The sequence below is a fragment of the Nyctereutes procyonoides genome, unplaced genomic scaffold, assembly GCF_905146905.1.
Source record: "Nyctereutes procyonoides isolate TBG_1078 unplaced genomic scaffold, NYPRO_anot_genome, whole genome shotgun sequence".
Taxonomy (NCBI): Eukaryota; Metazoa; Chordata; class Mammalia; order Carnivora; family Canidae; genus Nyctereutes; species Nyctereutes procyonoides.
This window is the reverse complement of record NW_026575142.1, coordinates 22,962,107-22,985,026: the sequence shown is the minus strand read 5'-3', so window position 1 is coordinate 22,985,026 and position 22,920 is coordinate 22,962,107. Positions and strand designations below refer to the sequence as shown.

The 22,920-nt window shown below is 37.6% G+C and overlaps 1 protein-coding gene across 1 annotated transcript in view; it reads right to left on the bottom strand.

Annotated features, from left to right (window-relative positions):
* Positions 1-14,779, bottom strand: part of KCNH7 (potassium voltage-gated channel subfamily H member 7) — a 486,463-nt gene extending 471,684 nt beyond the window's left edge. The window contains exons 1-2 of the mRNA XM_055307883.1: positions 14,704-14,779; positions 12,762-12,992 (exon numbers count right to left, since the gene is read on the bottom strand). Of these exons, the coding sequence (XP_055163858.1) occupies positions 12,762-12,992; positions 14,704-14,779 (307 nt within the window). The remainder of the gene's footprint in view (positions 1-12,761; positions 12,993-14,703) is intronic.
* Between the last annotated feature and the right edge of the window lie 8,141 nt (positions 14,780-22,920).

The following is a 22,920-nucleotide window of genomic DNA, read 5'->3' as shown; positions in this document are numbered from 1 at the left end:
AAATCAAGAATGATATTATAAAACTTACTTGGTAAAGATTTAGAGAACATAATCAGTATCCATTACACTTTAAAAGATTAGATTAGTAACAAAAAGTACTAACAGAACTCTTTTACGTGAAGTATTCTCCGGAGGGAAATTGATCAGTGAAGTTATTGGCATCCTCAAAGGAGCAAATAATTAAAACAAAATGTTGTGCAATTCAAACTGTACTCACATTGTTATTAATATATTTAAAATAATGAATGTTGGTGGGTATGAAATTTCAGCAGGGCACCTTCTGCTCACTCCGGAAACATGAACTGCAAAGAAACAAGTCCTACAATTGTAGAGGGAGAAGTGAGTAGAAGCCAGCTAACAGGACAGTTGAGGCTGTGCATCATTAGTGGCATTTTTGTGCAGTCCTTCATTCAGGGAGCAAATTCAGAGGAGAGCAATCTGGGAATCCATAAATCCTACTGAGCTTTGGTTAAGTGACATTCATTATAAAGAACACCTAGAGGGAAGACCGGAGAATTGAGTCACAGCTAGAAAGATCAGATTACCTGAGCTCTGCATGTCTTGGTTAAGTAAGGCAGCCTAGGAAGAGAATGATCTTTGTCTGCAGTCTTTTTGGTCGTGTTAGATTGGATAAAGTTACAGGTTTATCGACTACTATGCTGAGTTTCTGTCGCTTGTATATTTCTCACGTATTATTGCATATTTTAAGCATTTAATGTCATTTATACTTTATGAGTACATTTTGCTTCTGTTACATGGTATCTCAGCTGAATGTTTATTATTATGCATTCACTACCTTTCATGTTTATCACTCTGAGTCTAAACAAAACTATCAATATTTAAATATTTGTAGCTATATGTATATATATTCAGATGCAGACAAATAAAAACTCTTTTCACTAATCAAGATTTTCATTATTGTTTAGATAGATAATACAAAATGTGAAATACTGAAAGTAACTTCAAATAGAACTTATTCCAAGTAGAAAGGAGAAACTGTTCACAGAATGCTGCTAAGTAGTCCGTAATTAGTACTAGTTTCTGAATCTGAGGCTGGGAAAACAGTCGGCAAATTACTGAAACGAAAATGTGAAAGTGAAGAGCCATTTTTGGACAAGTGACCCTGGTGTGGGATGATGGGTCTAGTCTACACAATCAGCTACTCAAGAGATTTTCATTACTTTCTAGGTTTGGCAATACTGAGCACTATTTTCTTTAAAATAAGAATATAAATTGCCTCAAATATTTTCTACATGGTTTTTCAATAAAGAGTGCTGGTCAAATTCAGTGATGAAACAGTAAGATACACTTTTTATTGGGTCAACAAAAATTTTAAAGAATGCCCATCTTTACTATACACAGTAAATGTGCAATTAGGTTCATTATCTCTGAAGTGTAAATTGATAATAGGTACCAAAAGTTTTTAAGATACACATACTGTTTTACCCAGCACTTATATCTCTAGGAGTATACACTAAGGAAAACAATAGCACAAGTGCGCAAGAGAGATAGCCTCTTCGTATGTGTTTACAATTGTGAAAAGTTGATAATAATAAAGTATTTGGTTGGTCATACTTCCTTTAAAGTAATGCTTTGTGAATATTCAAATAATTTGTGAATATTCAAATTGTGGACTGTCCATGTGTTAAATATTATATAATGACTAACTTCTCAGTGAGGAAAATAGGCTACAGTTTGGTACAGATACTCCTATCCTGGTCTTGTCAAAGAAAATAACAAGTATGTGTGTGTGAATGCATGTGTGTGTGTAGAAAATACACTTATTTTTTAGGTTCAAGATCATGGGCCTTTTTTTTCTATTTGTTCTCTGTATTTTCTCATTTTTTGACAATGGAGTTAAATCACTGTAAGAAAGAGCAGAGATCATAAAGTCCTTGTTGAGGGGTGAAATCCTGTTTCAGGGACGTGACTGATGAAGTGTCTGCTGATACCTAACAGGCCTCACCATCTCAACTTACGACTCTGGTTTGGGTAAAAGAATGAAATGTGTTGGGAAACCAACCTAAGTATGAGGTTGTTTTCAGTGTTTAGAGAAAGACTGCAGAAAAAGACATCAAAACAATGGCAAGTATTTGTAAGTTTATTACTCGGTATATTTGACTAAGGACATCTAGGGAAGGCTGGGATTGCTTCAAATGTGCATATATTATTATAAGAACGTGTAGACATATTCTTTCTTTTATTGACCTGAAGATGAACCATCAGGATTAGCTGACTATATAGACATTAAAGATCCATCTGGACTGTCCTGACCCTTCATCTCTCTCCTTCTAGGCTAACTGAAAGATGAGTGGTTGTTATGTCTTTTTTCTATGAAGAGCTACAGGTTAAGTAGCTCAGAATAAATTGCTTCACAATATATAACCACATGGCAGCAAGTTGTTAAGTTAATTAAACAATGTAGGTTGGTCAACTTTTACAACTCACATCTAGCAAAATGACTGGCACGGAATGTTGAATGAATGAGACTTCTCTAAAACAAGCCACCTGACCTTTTCATTGGTAAACAGGTGTACACCTGGATTCTTTTAAATTTATTTTTTGCTCTCTCTCCATTTCTTCTCTTTTAAATAAGTGCCTTAACAAAGCCCTTCAAAGAGTTCAACATTGAGGGGAAGAGACAGACTAGAAACAAATTATTACAAGATTATTTCTTTAAGTGTTCTAACAGAGATAAGAAAAAAAAGCTAGAATATATGGACACGGTTGCCTGAGGGATTCAGAGAAGACCACGCAGAGGAGACGATGGCCTCTGGATGGATCTCAGAAGCACAAGATAGTAGGGTGTGTAGCAGAAACTGAGACTGACATTTGGATCAAGAAAATTAAAGATGTTTTAAATAAACTAGAGACTCACCACACCAGTAAATTTATGATTTCCCTTTCAAATACTAGTGGTGCATTTGACCGAATCACATGATTTTGCCAGGAAATAAAACTTTGTTGGGGGAAGAAGAGAGTAAGAACACAACAGAGCTTCTGCAATTGAATCACACCGCCATATGAATTTTCTTCCAAACTACTAGATAAAGAGTAGTTGAGCAGCCCTTAACTAAAAATGTCCCCCAAATCTAAATTGACCAGGTAATTTACAGTCCCAAACAGGGACACTTTTAAAAGGAAAAAACAGTGCCATTAATAATTATGCAGAAATTATGAGCATATACTAGCTATCCTTATTCTACTGATATTGAGCATCCTACCAGATAGAGATACATTTTGAATGATATAGTCCTGTTTAAAATACAAAATATCAAGGATAAAGGTTGCTTCATCCATCTTTTGATGAGAATCAAATCAATCAGATTCACACCTCAGATAATCAATAAGAAATCATAATTAAGAACTACAATTAGGGGATCCCTGGGTGGCGCAGCGGTTTGGCGCCTGCCTTTGGCCCAGGGCGAGATCCTGGAGACCCGGGATTGAATCCCACATCTGGCTCCCGGTGCATGGAGCCTGCTTCTCCCTCTGCCTGTGTCTCTGTCTCTCTCTCTCTCTCTCTGTGTGTGTGTGTGTGTGTGACTATCATAAATAAATAAAAAATAAATAAATAAAATTAATAAAAAAAGAACTACAATTAGGACATATAATATGGAATAGGTTGAGTTTTAAAAAGTGTACCATTTAGAGGTAATAGACTTTGTAAGCATAGACTAATTTATTTTTTTAAGAGAGAGAGAGAGAATACTGAATATAGATGGTTCTAACTAGTAGTTTCTCATCTTTTTAAAAAAAATATTTTTTTATTTATTTATTCACAAGAGACACAGAGAGAGAGATAGAGGCAGAGACACAGGCAGAGGGAGAAGCAGGCCCCATGCAGGGAGCCTGATGTGGGACTCAATCCCAGATCTCCAGGATCACACCCCGGGCTGAAGGTGGCACTAAACCGCTGAGCCACCAGGGCTGCCCAGCATAGACTAATTTAGATTTCAAACTCATTCCCACTCAGGTCTGTGATCATCAGTACTTCATTTAACTTCTCTGAATGTCAATTTAACCTGTAAAATGGGATAATACTTATTCCCAAAGCTGTCATCAAAATCAAATAATGTATATAAAGAGCCAGTCACAAGATTGGAACTCAATTAACATTAGTCCTTTGGGAAAAGAGTAATAGGGTGAAAGGCTATGGTCTATGAACTACAACCACGGAACTTAAAACCTAAAGAGCACATCTGTGTGTATAAAAGACTTAATTAAATGTATAGCTCAAGATTAGCTGATTAACACTATTAAAGAAAATGGATGATGGATATAATCAGAAAAAATTTTTAACTAATTTAGCTGAGGGAAGTGCATGGGAACCTGAGGAAAAATTATTCATACAACATATAATGTTGCATAGCTCTAACACTGATTTCACTGAATTGATGTAATCTTAGTAAATTCAAAAACCTGAGGATTATAATTTCAATATGTGATCTTTTCTAGCACAAATGGGTTTTCATTTTTTGGTATAAATACCTTATTCAGTTTGCCCTAGATTTTATTTTTTTTTTAAGATGTTATTTATTTGAGAGAGAGAGAGAGAGCACATGAGCAGGGAAGATAGACAGAGGTAGATGGAGAAGCAGACTCCCCACTGAGCAAGGAGCCCAACAAGGGGCTCCATCCCAGGACCCTGGGATCGTGACCTGAGCTAAAGGCAGACGCTCAATCCACTGAGCAACCCAGGTGCCCTGTCCTAGATTTTATTCTTTACTTGATCTTTGGGATATTGGTTATGAAACCACCACTAATTTTATACTTTAATTTTTATCATCATACCAATCATCTTGGGTCATTAGTACAGATTTCACTGATTAGAATTAAGAAAGGTACTTTGCACACAAGATGTCAAAAATCTTTATGCAAAGCCACGGCAATTCTAAGTTGTCTTGAATCCATGCAGTTATTACATGTTTCTAAAAACCAGTATTTCAAACAACATGAAAGAATCAATGTCCCATCAAAGCAAGCAAACAAAAAACTTAACAAATAGAAACACTCCCAATGATTCTCAGGAAAGAAGGAAAAACAAAAAACAGAAAGCAAAAACCCAAATAAAATCAGCAATGGTGAGAGTCCACCTCCCGTAACAATGTCATCTGACTGGCCACCCAGAGAAAAAAGCAGGTAAACAAGAGCAGCGTGGCTGGAGCAGCTGTGCCAGACTGCGCCTGGCACAGTCTAGTTTAGGTGAGTTCACAAAGAGAGCTAAGGGCGAAATGCACACATAGTCCTCTCTCACTCCTCTCCAGTCCTCACCCACCAAGCTCCAGCCCAGGCTGGCTTATCCATTTTCAGAATAAAAAGTAGGTTGATATATTCTACAAAACAATGGAAACCATGAAGAGTTTGTGTACATGCAGGCCCACTTTAATGGAAGAAAGGGTACAGGGGGCCATTTGAACTGCCCACAGAAAGACTACTTCAGTTTTCTTAATTAAATGTTTTCTATAAATTAAAGGACTAAGAGAAAGATATGGAATGTTTGGTCACAGCAATAGGAGCCCAGTCCTTGGATTTCTCTTAACCCATCTGTGACAAATGGCCATTTTACTTTACCTATTCAGTAATACAACAAATTTCCTCACGATGGTGATTAATGTTTTACTGCTGCCTGACTCTATTGTTTTTCAGTAGTTTAGCACTTTTGCTAAATGCAGATAGTGCAGTAAAGAGAGAGAAGATATTCATCTGACAATCATAATCAATAATAATAGCTTTTATTATTATTAATAAACTAGCTTTATTATTTTAGATTTAACACTCTCATTATTGAGTGGCTTTGAGAGCAAGCTTCACTGTCAATTAAGAATTTTCAAGAAAACACTGAGAAATAAAAAATACCAACACTGTGTAACTTATATAGTTAGTAGAGTATGTCCAATGCAGCAATAAATGCAAGCCAGAAAAGAACAGGAGAGAACTTTGGCTTTGGTTATTACAGAAAGATTGCTGGAGACATTAGTGACAGCCATTTTGATGTGGAGGAAAGTGAGTGACACTTGGGTAACTGGTTAATAATTTTTTGTTAATAGCTTCTCTCTAATGCTTTATTAAATATTTTCTAGCTATTTGAATAGTTTTAGTCTATGAAGATGATTTATATCTTAGCTTATAAGCAAAGAAATATAGTCACTGATAAAATTCAGGTGAAAATTGTCCTTAAAAAAAAAAAAAAAGAAAAAGAAAATTGTCCCTAAGAACATTTTAGAAAGTAAGAAAAATCAAAACAGCACATATTCCCTATAGCTCACTTTTGTCAAGCTCTTCTGATCTCAATCTGTTTGCTTCCCCAGAGCTATGCTACCATTTTTCATCTTCTCTTCATTCTTTGTGTGAATGCTACTTCATTCTTTGTGTGAATGCTACCACGTTTTTCATACCAGGTGCTCTTCTATGTCTTCTTGACATAGAAATTAATAAGACTCAATATTTTCTTTGAATGATTTTTAAAAACAGATAATATTAACTACAATAATATGTAATAGTATGTAGCAGAGTTCAGGTGATATAGTGGGGTTTAGAACCAAGTGTTGTGAAGACACAGAGAAATGTTAATATTCTGGAGCAAGCAAGTGGGAGCATCAGGAAAGACTTCACAGAGAAGTCTTTTGATCTGTCTTTGGAAGGATGATAATGGTTTCTTTAGGATGAGAAGCTGAGGGAAAGGCAATCCATTCAATGAGGCTTTCCACTGTTTATTACAGATGAAAGAAAACTTCTGAAGGGTGAGCAAAGCCTCGGTGACATAAAAGAGCGGGCTGATTTGAGAAACTGTGAGCAGTCAAATATTACTGAAACATAAGATTTGTAAGAGAAATGGGGTTGGCAAGATATTCAACTAATTGATATTTATTGAGTATATATGATGGGCAAGAGACCAAGCTGGAAATAATGTTACATATTTTATTGTATACAACACATCCAATCAGCCTAACAAAGTGGATGTTATCCTCCAAGGGTGTATCAGGAAAGTAACTGAGGCACAAGGAAGGTAAACTTAGACCTGTGAATTCAGCTGGTTCCTCTAAACACACTCCACTTAAAAAAGCAAGTGAGTTCGACTCTGAAGGGGACGAAGCATCCTACTAAGGAGTCTTGAACTTTATCCTGAGAGTCTTAATTAGTTAAGACAGGTTTTTTTAAGTCAAGGTATATCATAAGTGCATTGAGTAGCAAATATGGCAAAGTTGTTAAGGGCTCAGGCATCCCCACTTATAAGCTGTGTGATTCAGTGACTTAATCTCTCAGGGTCTCAATGCTTTTTCTCATAAAATTGGGATAATGAGAGTATATGTTTTATGAGATTGTTGTACTCGTTATTTAATACGTAAAATTCTTTACAATGATGCTTGGCTCCAATAAGTCATCACTGTATGTGATTCCTGTTTCAGAAATAGCTCTCTGATAGCATTGTGGAGAATGGATTGCAGAGTGAGGAAAACTTCAATCCTTAATATTCCCAGAGAAGAATGAAGAGGGCTTCAACTAGGAGGGCACCTGGCAGTGATGGAAAAGCAAAGACATGGGGAGATGTTTCAGACGTGAATATCGAAAGGAACTGGTGACCAGTTGGGTTCAGGGAGGAGAGGGAAGAAAATGTAAAACAAAACGACCCCAAGGTTTCTAGTTTATATGGCCAGATGAATGTTGATGTCGTAACATTTCATGCTTCAACTGCCACTTTCCTGTGAATTAATTATCCTAGGACTCTCCTGGCTGCTGACTGCCAGTAATTGATTTAGTGACTATTTATAGTGAAAAAATAAAAATAAAAACCATGTTGAAAGCCCTCAGAATCCAGAGAAGCCAGTTCCTCCCACTAAGGCTAGCCTATCCCTATCGCCCTAAACTGACCCTGTTCTCAAGTCCCTTGGGTGTGAAAATAACTGAGCCGTTATCTCTGAAGCCTGCAGACAACCCGGCTTCTTTTTAGCACCAGAGCTGCACAGAGGTGCGGTGCTGATGGGTGGTAAAAAGGGGACTGATGATCATAGCCCAACTGTAGTTTCGGGACATTTTCTTTTCACTTAGGACAATTAGTAAAATAAAGTTTTCAAGTTGTGAGGAAGAATATTTCTAGAGAATTCTTAGTTTCTCAATAAATACACTGATCAAATTTAAGCTCTATATAATATCCATAGTTCATGAAGTGTTACAAAGTTTAGGTATGAAAGAAAATATATTTTAAGATTACTGTTATAATACTATGTTGGATGAAACAGGAGAATATATAAACAAAAAGTTAAAATGAACACCCAAATAAATTCTGTGCGATATGCTCCCTGAAAATTTTTCCATTACTTGAGTTACACATACATAGAATATATTTCCATTCTTCTCCAAAAACTACCATCTGTATCTCTATTACACAATTCAAAAATTATGACGGTTGAATACTTCACGTGTCATATAACACATAGAACTATTCTAAGATTTATTTTTGAGCTATTAAAGTTTAAGTAGACTACCTTGCTTCTTTATTAAGTTAGAATTACTTATAAATGACAAAAGGAGACAGGAAATACACAAAAACAAGTTGTTGTTTTGTTGTTGTTGTTGTTGTTGTTTTTACAGTGGGAGGGATTGAAGAAGAGTGGTAATTAACCCTAAATTCTGTTCTCCATTTATATAAAAGCATCTTCATTTCATAGTCTGTTCTTTTTCCTTTAAAAACTATTTCATGAAAACAGCTTGGAGTTTAGAAGATAGAAGTGAACATTAGTCACTCCATAACACAAATATTCTGAAAGCAGAAATGAGTCTGTGTCCTCTTCTGCATCTCTTCCAATAGGATATTCCTCTAGTGACTAAAACATTACCTTAAAGAGAGGTGGTGGCACATGGTACACATCTTCACCTTTACTTCCTACAACACAATGCTTTCTAGAAGGTCTTTTCTAATAGCTCCTAGAGATGGTAGATTTGTTATCAAATCAAAACCTCTTTTGAGTTTAGCTGATCAAACATTGCCTCTGAAACTTTGTCCCAACATGACTGGTGCCCTGTATGGATCTGATCCCTCTCTGGATCAAGAGGACTTCCCTCAGCCTCTTCTCATCCTTTAGTTCTTTGAAGGCAAGGCAAAGATAGGGACATTTCTGATTTGTTAACAAAATTTCCATTGTACCATGTCTGAGAGCATAATGGCAAAAATATAGGAATGCTCAAATCTCTAAAAATAAAGCATTGTAAATGTCCTGTTTTCCTACCGAGTTAAGACCTTTATTTCTTTTGGAGAAACTTACTTTGATTTTCCAAATGTTTAGAGTTGCTTGATAATTTAAGGTAAAAATCACACATCTATGTATGCCTGAAGTGGATAAGCACTTCAACTGCTAGCTCTATTCCATGACATGTTCCAAACCTGACAAGCAATAATTTGAAAGATGACCAACTTTTCTGTTCCCTCACTATTAACATCACCTCCGAACTATGATCTAGTTAATAACCGAAGTGTTAGTTATTCCTCAATCTAATCTAATGATAAAAATGATTTTTATTTTCTAAGTAAGTTCTATACCCAACATGGGGCTTGAACTCACAACCCTGAGACCAAGAGGCACATGTTCTACTGATTGAGCCAATGAGGCACCCCTAAAAAGTTGTTCTTAAAACGAATGCATTATATTATTAAAATACATGCCCATCTTTGTATAAGCCTCAGTGTAATTATAGTTTTGTATAATTAGAGCTTTATGTCAAAAGATTTACAGCTTTATCACCTCAAGCAATATTTCACAGCTGCCAAGAATGATTTATGCAATAATGACTTAAACTGTAAAATAGAATCCTCAAAGGAAGGGCTGTCAAATATTCCTACTGCAAATAACTAGGTTTTAAAAAATTGATATTCTGGTAAATAGCAAGCTCAACTATACCTGGTAAAAATCACATAAAGTAGCATGATAGGAAGTATTGCTTCATAAGAATGATCATGCAGCTCATCGTGCACTGCATCGATGTGAACTCATAATGTAGATCATGGGTTTAAAGTGCTTATGAAGCTTCTGGTGAATCTGAAAATCAAGCTTTCAGAAATAATAACATGCTCATATTTTTGCTACTCCAGTATGAGTGAATGGGAAAAGTGGAAACAATATCTCAACTTCTTGTTAATTTGCTCATTGTGCTTATTACATTCCTATCTGTATTCCCATAAAGGGCTAAATAGAGAATAAGTAAAGGAAGCATTTACTATACATAGTTAAGAAACCAAGAACCTCCCAAAAGTAAATGACCTCAATAATAAAGAATTAAGGAAACTTTGAGGAACAAACCAATACAAATGTTGGTGATTTTATCCCTTCCTGCTTTTATAAATATAGAGTGGCTGGCAGGTCTCTATGAGGCAAGGCTTTCAAAGCATTTGAACTTCACAAGCTCTGACTGAGTTTGCAGTTGCCATGTGAATAAAACCAATGCACTTCGAAGATTCTATTCAAGGTATCTGAACTAGTCTCTAAAACACAAGTTGATTACACTCAGCAAATAAGTCTGACTGTGTCTTCACAATCTAAAAAGGTCATAAAATTAAACTTTTTCTTTGGAGAAAGAAAAAAAAAAGCTTGGCCCATCATCTTATGTATTCCCATATTAATAAAAGTGAAATAGGCAGCATTTGTCATTAGCTCTAAAGATTACTAAGTCCTTGTAGAGTGACTCAAATCTGAAAATAAAGCCAACACAAGCAACGTCATCACCAAAGATTGATATTTATATACCTGAATAAGCTTTCAAATAAATTCCTGTCTAAAACAAGAAGGTTTTAATTCATACAATCAATTGCATCCTTCAGGTAGAAAGATTTGCATTAGTCAATGTACCAGCATCTTCACTGTAGAAACCTTTACATTCATGTTTGAGATTCCACATTAACTTGCCTTTTCTTTAGGTGTTTTGAGATAACTTTACACTGACATTATACAAGCCACACAGGCTTTGAAATATCACCATTCCACTTGCAGTATAATAAATAATGACTTTCATTTCAAAATATTGTCTGAAAACTATGGTGAGTATCTAAGTGATCCTAACAGTCCAGATTCATTTTTATACTTAAATTCTATAAGTTGAAAAAAACCTCTGAAATGTCCCAAAAAACATAACACCAAATGTGGACCAACATGCCCTGTATAACCACAGTGCAAACTGTGTCAACATCATGATAAATATTCAGAAGGGGGAAAAAAATGTCAGACATTCAAATTATTCCAAAAGTCCAAATTATTGGCATCAGAGACACACAAAAAGGATGAGTTGCATTTGGGTAGTGAGAGCCTTAGTCCAAGAAATGCTTTCAAGACAACAGAGCAATTAGGCTATTTCTAGCAAGCCAACACTACTGATTGAAAAGTGGTGGTGGTGGGGAGAATGAGAACTTTAAAAACAATCTCTATGTTGGTTGATAATCATATAATTGTTTTCACCCCAGATTAATCCAAAATTATACAAACCTGTTTATCTAATCATAATTTGTCACATATATTCACTCAAGTCAATATTAAGGAAAATCCAGTAATTAAAAATTACATTTTCTATCATAAAATATTTAATTGTAAGAAAATAAGAGGAAATGTTAAACCTTTTCCATGCTAGACTTTCTGCTGTGATTTTATCAAATGATGAATCATTATATGATATAAGCTATAACAAATCACTCATTTTCTCATTTGCAAGACTTAAGAGTTTCCTAAAAAAACTGACTAGATATCCCTCTGCCTCATGGATTTCTGTCAATGGAAAAAAATGATAATGCAATATCAACAAAACTACCTACAATATGCATTTTTAACTGATTTGTCTTTAAGCACTAAATTATTAAATACCATTAAGTGCCCATATTTGAGAATATGTGTTCTTTTAAATGGGGGTATGTGAATATTCATACATCTGAGTTCATATACTATATATGGTATATTTAATGAATGCATGTCTAGTAAATGAGCATTTTTTTGAGAATTATTATAGGTGTAACATATTATGTTCCCATAGCAAACTTGAAAGAAGGAGGAGTGCCCTTGAAGTTGAGGTATGACCTTAAGTTTGAGATGTCAGTTTTGTTGCAGCTGAAAAATGAGTACAAATAACTCCACAGTATCATAGCTCCTTTTATCCATTTCTTATTTTAGGACAAATCTTGAATACATGAGCAGCTTTTATTATTTAATTTATACAGGTTTACTAGACCGATTTTTGAAGTTCTTGTATATCACCCTTCATGTATAAAAAGGAGCAAAAGAAACAAGAGGTGTCGGCTATCAAATAAAGCTGAAGAACCAAGAAATATTGATAACTGCAATAGTTTTAGTTGCAGATATACAGTTTTCAACAAGCTATTGCTTTGTGAAATATTTATACAGTTCAAGCAACTAATCTCTGTATTTCTCTCCTACCAAATACATATCAATGCAATCAGTAAATTATTGGCCTTTATGTTATTCCCTAGAAAGGGGACAGTGTAAGAGTGATTTGTGGCACTTTGTCTTCAGTGATAGTAAGTTACTACACTATTGAAGAGTACAGAGTACCCTTATTCGAAGAAGAAATTGTTCCTACTAGTGCACTAATGACAATATCTATATTTCTTGAATCCTAAAATATATAAGATATATATAAATATATAAGCACAAAATATCTACACTGAATTTTTGGAGCTTCTCTGTGTATGAACTTTCAGTAATCAGTTGTCAAGATTTCATTTCAATGGAAACAAATAAAAATAATTCTAAATAGATGAACTTTACCATTTTTGTGATAGTAGGTGACCTCCACTTTCCTCTCCTCTGACCCCAGCAATGCTTGGGCAATTTGGGCAATATCATGCCTCTTGGTCTCAGGCCCATGGAGAAAGTCACAGGTGCACGGCTTTTGCATGACATCTGGCCTGGAGAAACCAGTCATCTCGCAGAAACCATCGTTGCAGTAGATGATGGCACAGTTTTGCACTCTGGCATTTGCAATGATAAATTTTTTATCTGTAATAAGAAGATAGTAAGGCATCTTTTTAAAAGCTTCCACAAGATTTTCATAAACACTGGAGCAAATTGTTGCATAATAGGAGATCTGAAACGCAGGTGCTTCCCAAACTGCTAACTAACTGCCCAGGATTTTAAAAGAAAAAAAAAAAAAAAACCCTAAATGTGAAATTAACGGTCCTAGTATTTTTAACAAAAAGTATTTAGGAACTAGTCTTCAAATTTTGAGAATGTAATTTCCCAAATAGTCTACTTCTCAAACCTTGTGACTGACTCCCAGGGGTCCTAAGGCATACTCAAACAAGCAGCTGGCCCACTGATATTTCTAGAATGCCATTTAATTGTAAGATAAATATTTTCAAAGGCAAACAATGAAACATCCTGTAGCCGACAGATTTCTCACCTCAACCTTGTCCCTTCAAAGTACAACTTTCTCAAAGTAGCTATTATTTTTGGATTTGGTTTTTCTCTAGCCCTCTGAGGCATAGTACACACTCATCATGTTAAATAACAAAACAAAACAAAACGTGAAACTATTAGCCATAAAACTATCTTACGTTAATTGGCAGTTCAATAATTCAAAGATTCACCTTTTGTAATATATATTTTCCACAAGATGGAAATGTTTACACATACACAGTAAATATCATGTTAACACCTCTTCACTTTTACTTTGGGAGAACCTCGAGTTCTTGTGTAGTATTAGGGATTTTAATGCAAAAGGCTCATTAAATTTTGATCATAAGTTACATTTACTATTTCCAGATAGACTGTGAGCAGGATACACTAGTTTATTTTGTACACAAGGTACTGTATCCTCATGTCACTCAATGCAGTGCCAAAATAACTGCAAAATGCACAACATCACCAACCGTGTGTCAGTGTGGAGTTCAGGAAATGTTGAACGTAAATTAACAAGGATTTAAAATGAATACATTGGATACAACAATCACTTATCTCTTATAGTTAGTCCATATGACACATGAGAATGTAAAATTTGTCTGCACTCAGTTTTGGGATTCACCTTACTGCCTTTCAATCTTCAAATTTCTTGATGGAAATTTAAGGAAATAATGAAGAGACAGAAACATTGTTTTGAATAATGAACCGTCTGCATTGGGAAGTAGTACGGATCGGGTATTGTTGTTTTTTGTTTTTTTGTTTTTTGTTTTCCAAATTATCCTTCTTGGGATGTCTTTGCATTGGTTCAAGGCAAAGTTTAGCTTCTAGAGACTGACAGCGAGCAAGCATCCCTGGCATCGCACAGCCTTGCAATCCCGCCCAGGTAAAACGGAGTTTGCACAGCCGTTCACATCGCCGCTACCGTTTACGCTGCCCTGCTCCGGGGGCTCGCTCTGCCCTGCTCCCGACTTTGCAAAAGTCTCCGATTAAACAGCCTCGAAAATGCAAACCCCCGATCTCCCGGTACGTTCCCTTTAAGATAGTGGGAGAGCAGGACCTGAAGTGGCAAGGCGGATGACGGAGCCGCGGGAGAGCCGGACCCAGCCGCCTCGCTGATGGAGACCCCCCTGCGCAAGGCAAAGCGGGGTCCGCGCCCGGGGGGGGGCAGGGTCCGCGCGCGAGGCCCCGGCCCGGCTCGCAGCGCGTCCCCGGGGGGCCCGGACCTGCGGCTCCGCGGCCGGACGCGACGACCGCCCAGCGCGCCGTCCGAGCGGAGAGCCGGGGAGGGAGAGACGGCGAACGAACTTACTTTGCCCTTCAAATTTCCGTATGATGGTCCCCAGAAATGTGTTTTGCGGTGCCACATGCCCCCTGCGCACAGGCATGTTGGCCCGGTCCTCCGAGGAGCGCGCCCGATCGGACTTCCCCGGGTCTCCTCGCCTAGAGCGCAGGCCGGCGCGCGCGCCGCTCTTTGTGGCTGAGCATCCTCCCTGGAAGCCCCGAGGCTCTGCCCATTAGCCCCACTCCTAGACGCCCGCCGTCCCCAGCCGAGCCCGATCCAGCCCCTCCGCCTCGCGGGGGGGGGGGGGGCGCCGGACCGCCGCGGGGGCTGAGAGGGCCTGGGGGTGGGGAGAGGGGAGGAGGCGGGGGGAGGGGGCGGCGGGGGAGGGAGGAAGGGAGGGAGGGAGGAGGGAGCGGCGGGGGTGGGGTGGGGTGGGAGGGGGCGGGGAGTCACAAGGGCAATCGATCCGCTTCTCCGCTCCCAAACAGCGCCAATCTCCCAGTGCAAATGGGCTTAACCTGGCGGTTGCCCAGAGCTGGGAGGACGGCCTGGGGGGGGGGGGGGGCGGGGGGCGGGGGGGGATGGAAGACTCGTGCGGCTTTTGCAGGAAGGCGAGAAAGAAAAGGAGGCTGGGGGGTTGGGGGGAGTTGACGTTTCTATCCCCGCCCTCTCCCCTACACTCTCTCTCTGTGTCTCTCTCTCTCTCTCTCTCTCTCTCTCTCTCTCTCTCGCAACACGGGCGCGCGCGCGCACACACTCACTCACACTCACACACTCACACACTCACACACACACACACACGCACACCCTTTATCCCGAGAGCTTGGGCGCCGCCACAGCTCGGATTACTCAAGCGTGCTTTAGCGGAAGCCAGCCAAGAAATCTCCAAAACTCAGTGACAAACAGCTACTCTGGGAAGGTGATCTCCACGGCCCCCGGCCACAGGGCTCCATCCCTGAGCTCCTCACGCCGCAGTCGCTAAAACAGCCTTAGCTGCAAAGAAAAGACAGGTGGGAAAACAGTCCTCCAGGGAGGACTTGGAAGCGCCGGTGGCGTTCGGGACTTTGAAGACCGAGGATGAGCCACTTGAGGGTGCAAGGCTTAGCCCGAGGGTGCAGCTCGGATCCTCCGGATCCTCCGGGATCCTCCAGGATCCCCCGGGATCCGCGGGGGTGGGCGCCGCAGCCGCAGCCGCAGCCCCAGCTGATTGGCACTCCTGTCCCTGCCCGGAGCTGAGCGGAGTCTCCCCGAGCCTAAAGGCAGCTGGCGCCCCGCTGAGCATGCCCGGCTGCACTGCGTGAGCCCCTGAGGAGTTGCAGCGTTGGGGGCTGATTGGGTCTCTAGGTGCTGGAAGCTGTGAGAAAGATGGGGAGGCCAAAGGCTGTGCGAGCAACCGGTACAAAACAAGGAAAGTGTTTGAAATGGGCGAGGCTGGGCGCCAGGGGGAAGGAACAAAAGGTGGGTGGGGCTAAGAGTTACCAGCCTCGGTGTGACCTCCAATGCCACTTGCCTCTTGAACTCCTAGGCACACCATTGCACCTACTTTCTTCCACTATTTCTAAGAAATTCTCTCGCTTAGGCTGGGAAAGTGTTCAAGGAGCAGAATAGAGTCCTCTGGTTCTTGCTTCTCAGAGCCTGCCAAGGAATCTCATGGATATATACACACTTGTGTCCAAATAGTCCTCCCGGAGACTTAGGAAATCAAATGTGACAAGACATCCCAGGAGAGGATGTTATCTAAGTTGTTTTTCTAGATTTTCTTGCTTCTTTCCCCCTCGTTTATGTTATTTCCTATAACCTAATAGTCTCTCTCCAAGCCCCTTTCTCTAAATGGGAGTTTGCCGTCGCTACAACCTGCAGAACGACTAGAACACGGACAAACCTCTTGTCTCCAGCAGTTGATAAAAGTCCTACGTCCTCTATAAAAACCTGTAGCTGCATGATAGTGTCCGGGGTTCTTGCAACTCATTAGCCTGCTTTGCCTGTGCCTTGAATCAGTCAGGTTCATATTTTCTCAGTTATAAACTCAAATCTGAAGTTAAAAAAAAATGAGGATGGAACCAAAAAAGGGCTAAGAGACAGGTTTAGATTAAGGAAGGTGAATCATGTGGATCGCAATAAATACGAGGAAATGAACATAATGACTTTATAACTTTACGTTGCAGAAAACACAGCCAAGAGAAAGAATCCCCCACCACCACCAAACTAAAAAAAAAAAAAAAAAAGGCAAAAATAACCCGTAACAACCTAAGCAATTCTTACCCTTTCATGTCAGAGTAAGAAAATGAATTAGAAATGTGAGACATTGCCTGGGAATGTTGAATTTTCAGGTTAATTAGCTTTACTTTAAAAAAAGAAGAAGAAGAAGCAATCTATGACAACCCCTAGGCTCTTATCGTAGCTTGAGCTTTCTTGAATCTGTACAGTTCCCTCTCACGGAACATAAAAAGGCAGGTTCCTCCAATGTACACTTTTATTTTCTTCCCTTTTGCAGCATAAGTAGATCACTCTATCATTCTGCTTCCTAGCTGCAGGGGGCTTGGGAAACGCTGGAGTTCCTCTCCCAGGTGTTAAATGTGGGGAGCTATCCGTGGTGCTGACTCCGACTGTCGTTACGAACTGCTTTCTGCCTACGTTCAGCCACAGACAATAGAATAGCAAACCCAGGCAAGTGGCTCTGATATATCCACATACACTACTGTCTTTCCTGGATACCCACAAAAATAGTGCTACCTGCACCCCATTTCTAAAACACTTTTTCCGACTTCGCTGGTTAGCAAATCCAAGCTCAAATGCCTTCTTCCCAAAATACATCAAGAACTCCAGAGGAAACAGGGTGCCTGGGTGGCTCAGTGAGTTCAGTGTCTAACTCTTGATGTCTGCTCAGATGAGCTCGCGGTTGTCAGTTCAAGCTCCATGCTGGAGCTTATTTAAAAAAAAAAAGAGAGAAAAAAAAAACAACCTCCAGAGAAAACTGAACAAACTTCATATTGTGCAGATTGTAATTAAGGTCTCAGGTACACTATAAAAGCATAATCAAATACCAGTAGGTTATGGCAAGGTCATATGGCAAATTATTTCTTTTTTAAATCACAAGTAAGTTCAGTGAGTGAATATTGCTTTAAATGGAAATAAGCATTTCCAAATGCAGTTTGAAACAGATTTATCTGCCATATGACAAGACGTATTGACATACAAAAGGTAACAGTGCAAACTGTTTCTAGTAGGAGTTTGATACTTTCACAGTTTATTGAGTCTCAAAACCCTTGAATTCCTCCTTAAGGGTGGAAAAGTGGCTGCTTCAAGAGAAAAAAATGTTTTTTTTTGTTTTATTTTGTTTTTTGCTCCCCGATATACCATTTATTTCTCCACAACCTTCAGAGCGGTCTCTCTTTGTTTGTTCTGAGTAATTAAACACATGATAGTTGAAGTTCCATTGTCTGTGTTCATATTAGCAATCTCTGTGGGCTTCACATTTTTCCCGACCTCATTTAGTTCTAAGATTAGTTCTATTAAGGATTCAGTGTAAGATCATAGGACATTCTATAACCTATGTATTGTAATTGATTGATCTGAGCAGAAGATTAAAGGCATCCTGTTTCTAAATTACCCCAGTAATCGTGTTCATGCATTATACATTGGTACAGTGGAGACAAGTACATCAATCTATATTCAGCCAATAATAGAATCAAACCAAAGGATGGTAATCATTGCTGCTTGCTGGCTGGAAAATTACCCCTCCCCTCATCCCACCATCTACAAAAGCACACTGTGTATATTGTGTTGAGGCCAGATTTGATAAGTTTTCAGTATTGGACTTTTTTTGGAAGTCCAAATATTGAACAGAGCACATTAATTCAGCATCAAAATCCTATCATGTATACAGCTTAACACTCACCACAATCTACTTATGGGTGAAGACACAAACTAGATTTTAATATATTCTTAAAACTACTTAACTGGTCTTTTTACTGTAAAATTCAGTAGGTTAATATTTATGGTGTTGGAAACTTTTTAACAATGTTTACCACATAGTAACATAAAATTCTGTATACAGGTCTCCAGAATTAATGGAGCCCTGCTTGAAAACCCTGCACTTGAAATTATTTGAGTATCATACATTAATGCTTGAAACTTTGAGGAAATAGTAGCAACCATTATGGGTGATTTAAATTGATACTCATATTGAGAAAGAATAAACATGTTTAAGATCAAGTAAGCAATGTAATTTGTTTCATATTTTTGAATAATGTAGAATATAAATCAATGAAATTAAAGTCTTCTTAATTTGGCAAAATAAGTTTAAAAATCTCATGAGCATGATGAAGCATAAGAGGTTATTTCAATGTGGCCTTCTATGGGGGTCCTGGGTATTATCTAGTAACTGGGTCACATTTAACCTAAGAAACTTCTGACTCTACAGTTACAACTTAGGCAAATTTTGGCTTGTATTATTATACATACCTCTAAAATATCATAAGAGGCAGAAATTTTGAGGTTATCCATTAAAGCAATATTTCTGTGCAGCATGGGGTAGTCTAAAGGGCAGAAAAAAACTAGGTGGTAACTCAAAATTGCCATTATAGCAGAAACCAATGAAAATAGATAAGGTCTCTTATGCACAGCTCCTTTCTAAAATCAGTATAACAATCCTTAATTTTCATTTTTTGGGGTACGGAATAACTAGGAAAGTGGATATAAAGTGATTAGTGAAAACTCTAGCAGATAGTGAACTTTTAAATAACCACTGTCCTATAATCTAAGCAGTATGATTTTAATTAGTAAATTAATAATATTAATATTAACATATAGGATTTAACTACTGTAGATTTAAGTACTGCCAGTGGTATGTTGATTGGGCTATGAAAATTAAGGGAGTGTATGGAGTGGGTAAAGCATACTTATATTCATAGTCTGAGTCATCTGGACTAATACCACTAACTGTTTCTAATATATTAACGTAAGCATACATAGTTAGAAAATTGAACATTCCTTCAGAAAATTTAGATCCTTTCCTGATAACATAATTTACATGTTAATTTTAATCCAAATGGTTATTACTTTACCTGGAATACTCTTGCAATAATATACTTCACATTATAGTTTTTGTATAAATTGTTAGTATTTGCCTCATCTCACTGAGTATATGTAAATCTTACTGTAAACTAAGGCTTTCTTTGTGAAGAATAAGGTATTTTTAAAATTTGTTTAGAGAGAAAGAGGAAGGGGAAAGGGCAGAGGGAGAGTCAGAGAGAGAATCCCAACCAAGCTCCACACCCAGTGCATAGCCCCACATGGGACTTAATCTTACTAACCAGAGATCATGACCTGAGATGAAATGAAGACTTAGATGCTTAACCAACTGAGCGATCCAGGAGCCCCAGGAATAACATGTCAATAGACACTTCCTTAAAACATGCTACCTATTCTTGCAAAAGTTAATCCACTTATATGTGGATTGTTAATACATTCATCAATAATTGAGATATGAAAATAATGACCTAAAGCTCTTATAATTTATGAAATCTAAGTTCATTAAAAATTATAGAGACATTTTAGGTGACTAAATGCTTTAACTAAAAGCTTTGTAAGGTTATTTTAGAAGATGATTTCTTTACTCAATTTAGAAGTAATTTATCACATGGGACCAAAAATGAGTCAGTTTTTTCAAATTATAGCTTTTTGAAGACTGAGGTAGTGTAAGAAATTTATTTTATATAGGTAGACCTTAAAATTGTTTCTTAGTAAACAAATGCACTCTTTTCATTATTCAGATTATCTGTTATATTCATTAAATCTAACTTGACTGGTCTTTACACATTATAAAAATACATAGTTTTCCTAGAAAAACACTAAACTGCATTGCTTCTTTTCTGGAAGAAATACTCTTTAGTTTTTTTTTAATGTCCTTATATCTTTGGACAGATTTATTGCACTATAAAATTTCTATAATTTTAAGCAAACATGTACACCAGGAACCAGCTTTACCCTAAACAAATACATTGAAAGCTATCATTTGAGCTGCCAGATCTGTTCATAATGAAGTAACAGGGTCAGAATTTAACTTCTTACTTGTAAGAGCTATATAATTGGACAAAATCTAGAGAACAACAGTGTTCAGATATTGGACAATAAGAATAATGAAAGACTGCTTCCTGAAAGTAGAGCAAAAACAAGGTGAGCCCTATGGTTGCCTTAGCTTACCAGCTAAATAGAATTTTCAGACCAGAGTACATAGAGTGGGAAACCAAACAGAGCTCAATGGACTGAATTGAGGAGACAAAGTCTGGAGTTAAGGGAAATGAAAGCAGCTTGAATTTACAGAGCAGAATTGTGGAGAGAAGGATGTTGCACAGAAAAAGAGGTACAGATATCTTCATAGATGTCAACTCAAGTCTTGTCTGATTTGCAAAACTGTGTAAGGAAACTACCCAAAACTAGAGGGAAAAACTAAGGAAAGCATTTGGCATAACAATTACCAAAGCTTATACAGGACTGTAAATAGATGCTTATGCCACCATCTAAAGTGAAAAACTTACTAATGCTTGGGAACACTGGTGAGACTTCAGAAAGTTACTGCAGTAAGAGATGAAATGTAACCCTATAAGTAGAGACTGATCTACCAAGCTCAGAAGGAAGTCTCAAAATGATTAGAGTGACATGGTAATGAAATCTCAGAACAAAGACCAGCTATATTTAAGGGAATATAACAAAATACAGCACATAAGACACAAAATTAATAATGAGCAGCATTTAACCAAACACAATCTGGCTTGCAAAAAAAGAAAGAAAAAAAAAAGAAAAAAGAAACAAAGAAACAAAGAAAGAAACAAAGAAGAAAGGGAAAAAAGAAAAAGATAAAGGAGAAAAATCAATCAATGGAAACAACCACAAAGGATATGAATGATTGCATGAGCAGATAAGGACATTACAGTTATTATAATTATTTTATTTTTAAAATATTTTTATTATTTATTTATGATAGTCATACAGAGAGAGAGAGAGAGGCAGAGACAAGGCAGAGACATAGGCAGAGGGAGAAGCAGGCTCCATGCACCAGGAGCCTGACATGGGATTTGATTCTGGGTCTCCAGGATCGCGCCCTGGGCCAAAGGCAGGCGCCAAACCGCTGTGCCACCCAGGGATCCCCTATTACAGTTATTATAAATATACTACCTATATCCAAAATCTAGAAGAAAACATTAATCTGATGAAAAAAATAAATGTAAAATATAAAAAAGATCCAAATCAAACTCTATACATGTATGTATAATACCTAATTTTTTTTTAAATGGACGACACTAAGAGCTCTACCAAAGTTTTATAAAAAAGAAATTGAGGGCACAGTAATACAAATTCTCCAAAATAAAACATGGTTGTCAGATGCAACTATGGCAGGATTGTGAGGGAGATTTATAGAATTAATTGTTCATTTTTAAAATAAGAAATGTATCAAATCAATAACCTAAGCTCTCTACTTAGAAAATGAGACACAAACAAAAACACAACAAAGCAAAAACCTACAAATTGTGCATAAGGAGGAAAATAATAAAGATAAGAGCAGAAGTAATAAGATAGAAAGCAAAAAAAAAAAAAACGTAGATAAAATCAATAAAAATAAAAATTGGTTCATTTGAAAGGTTCAGTAAAATTGACAAACTTCCAAATAGATGAATCAGGGGAAAGAAAGGAAAGAAAGAAGAAAGAAAGGAAGAAAGAAAGGAAGAAAGAGAGAGAAAGAAAGAAAGAAGAAAGAAAGAAAGAAGAAAGAAAGAAAGAAAGAAAGAAAGAAAGAAAGAAAGAAAGAAAGAAAGAAATACAAACTATCAGTATCAGAAATAAAAAAGGAATGAATGCTTCAAATCCTACATACATATAAAAAAAATTTTTAAATTATGACATTTGTCAAATCATACGAGTAAAACACAAATTTGAAAGATATAAATTAAGAAAACCCACTCAAAAAGATATTGATAGGGATCCCTGGGTGGCGCAGCGGTTTAGTGCCTGCCTTTGGCCCAGGGCGCCATCCTGGAGACCCGGGATCGAATCCCACATCGGGCTTCCGGTGCATGGAGCCTGTTTCTCCCTCTGCCTATGTCTCTGCCTCTCTCTCTGTGTGTGTGACTATCATAAATAATAAAAATTTAAAAAAAGATATTGATAACCCAAATAGTTCAATAATTATTTTTTTAAAAATTAAATTTGCAGTGAAAAATTTCCTAAAGAAGAAAATTCCAGTTT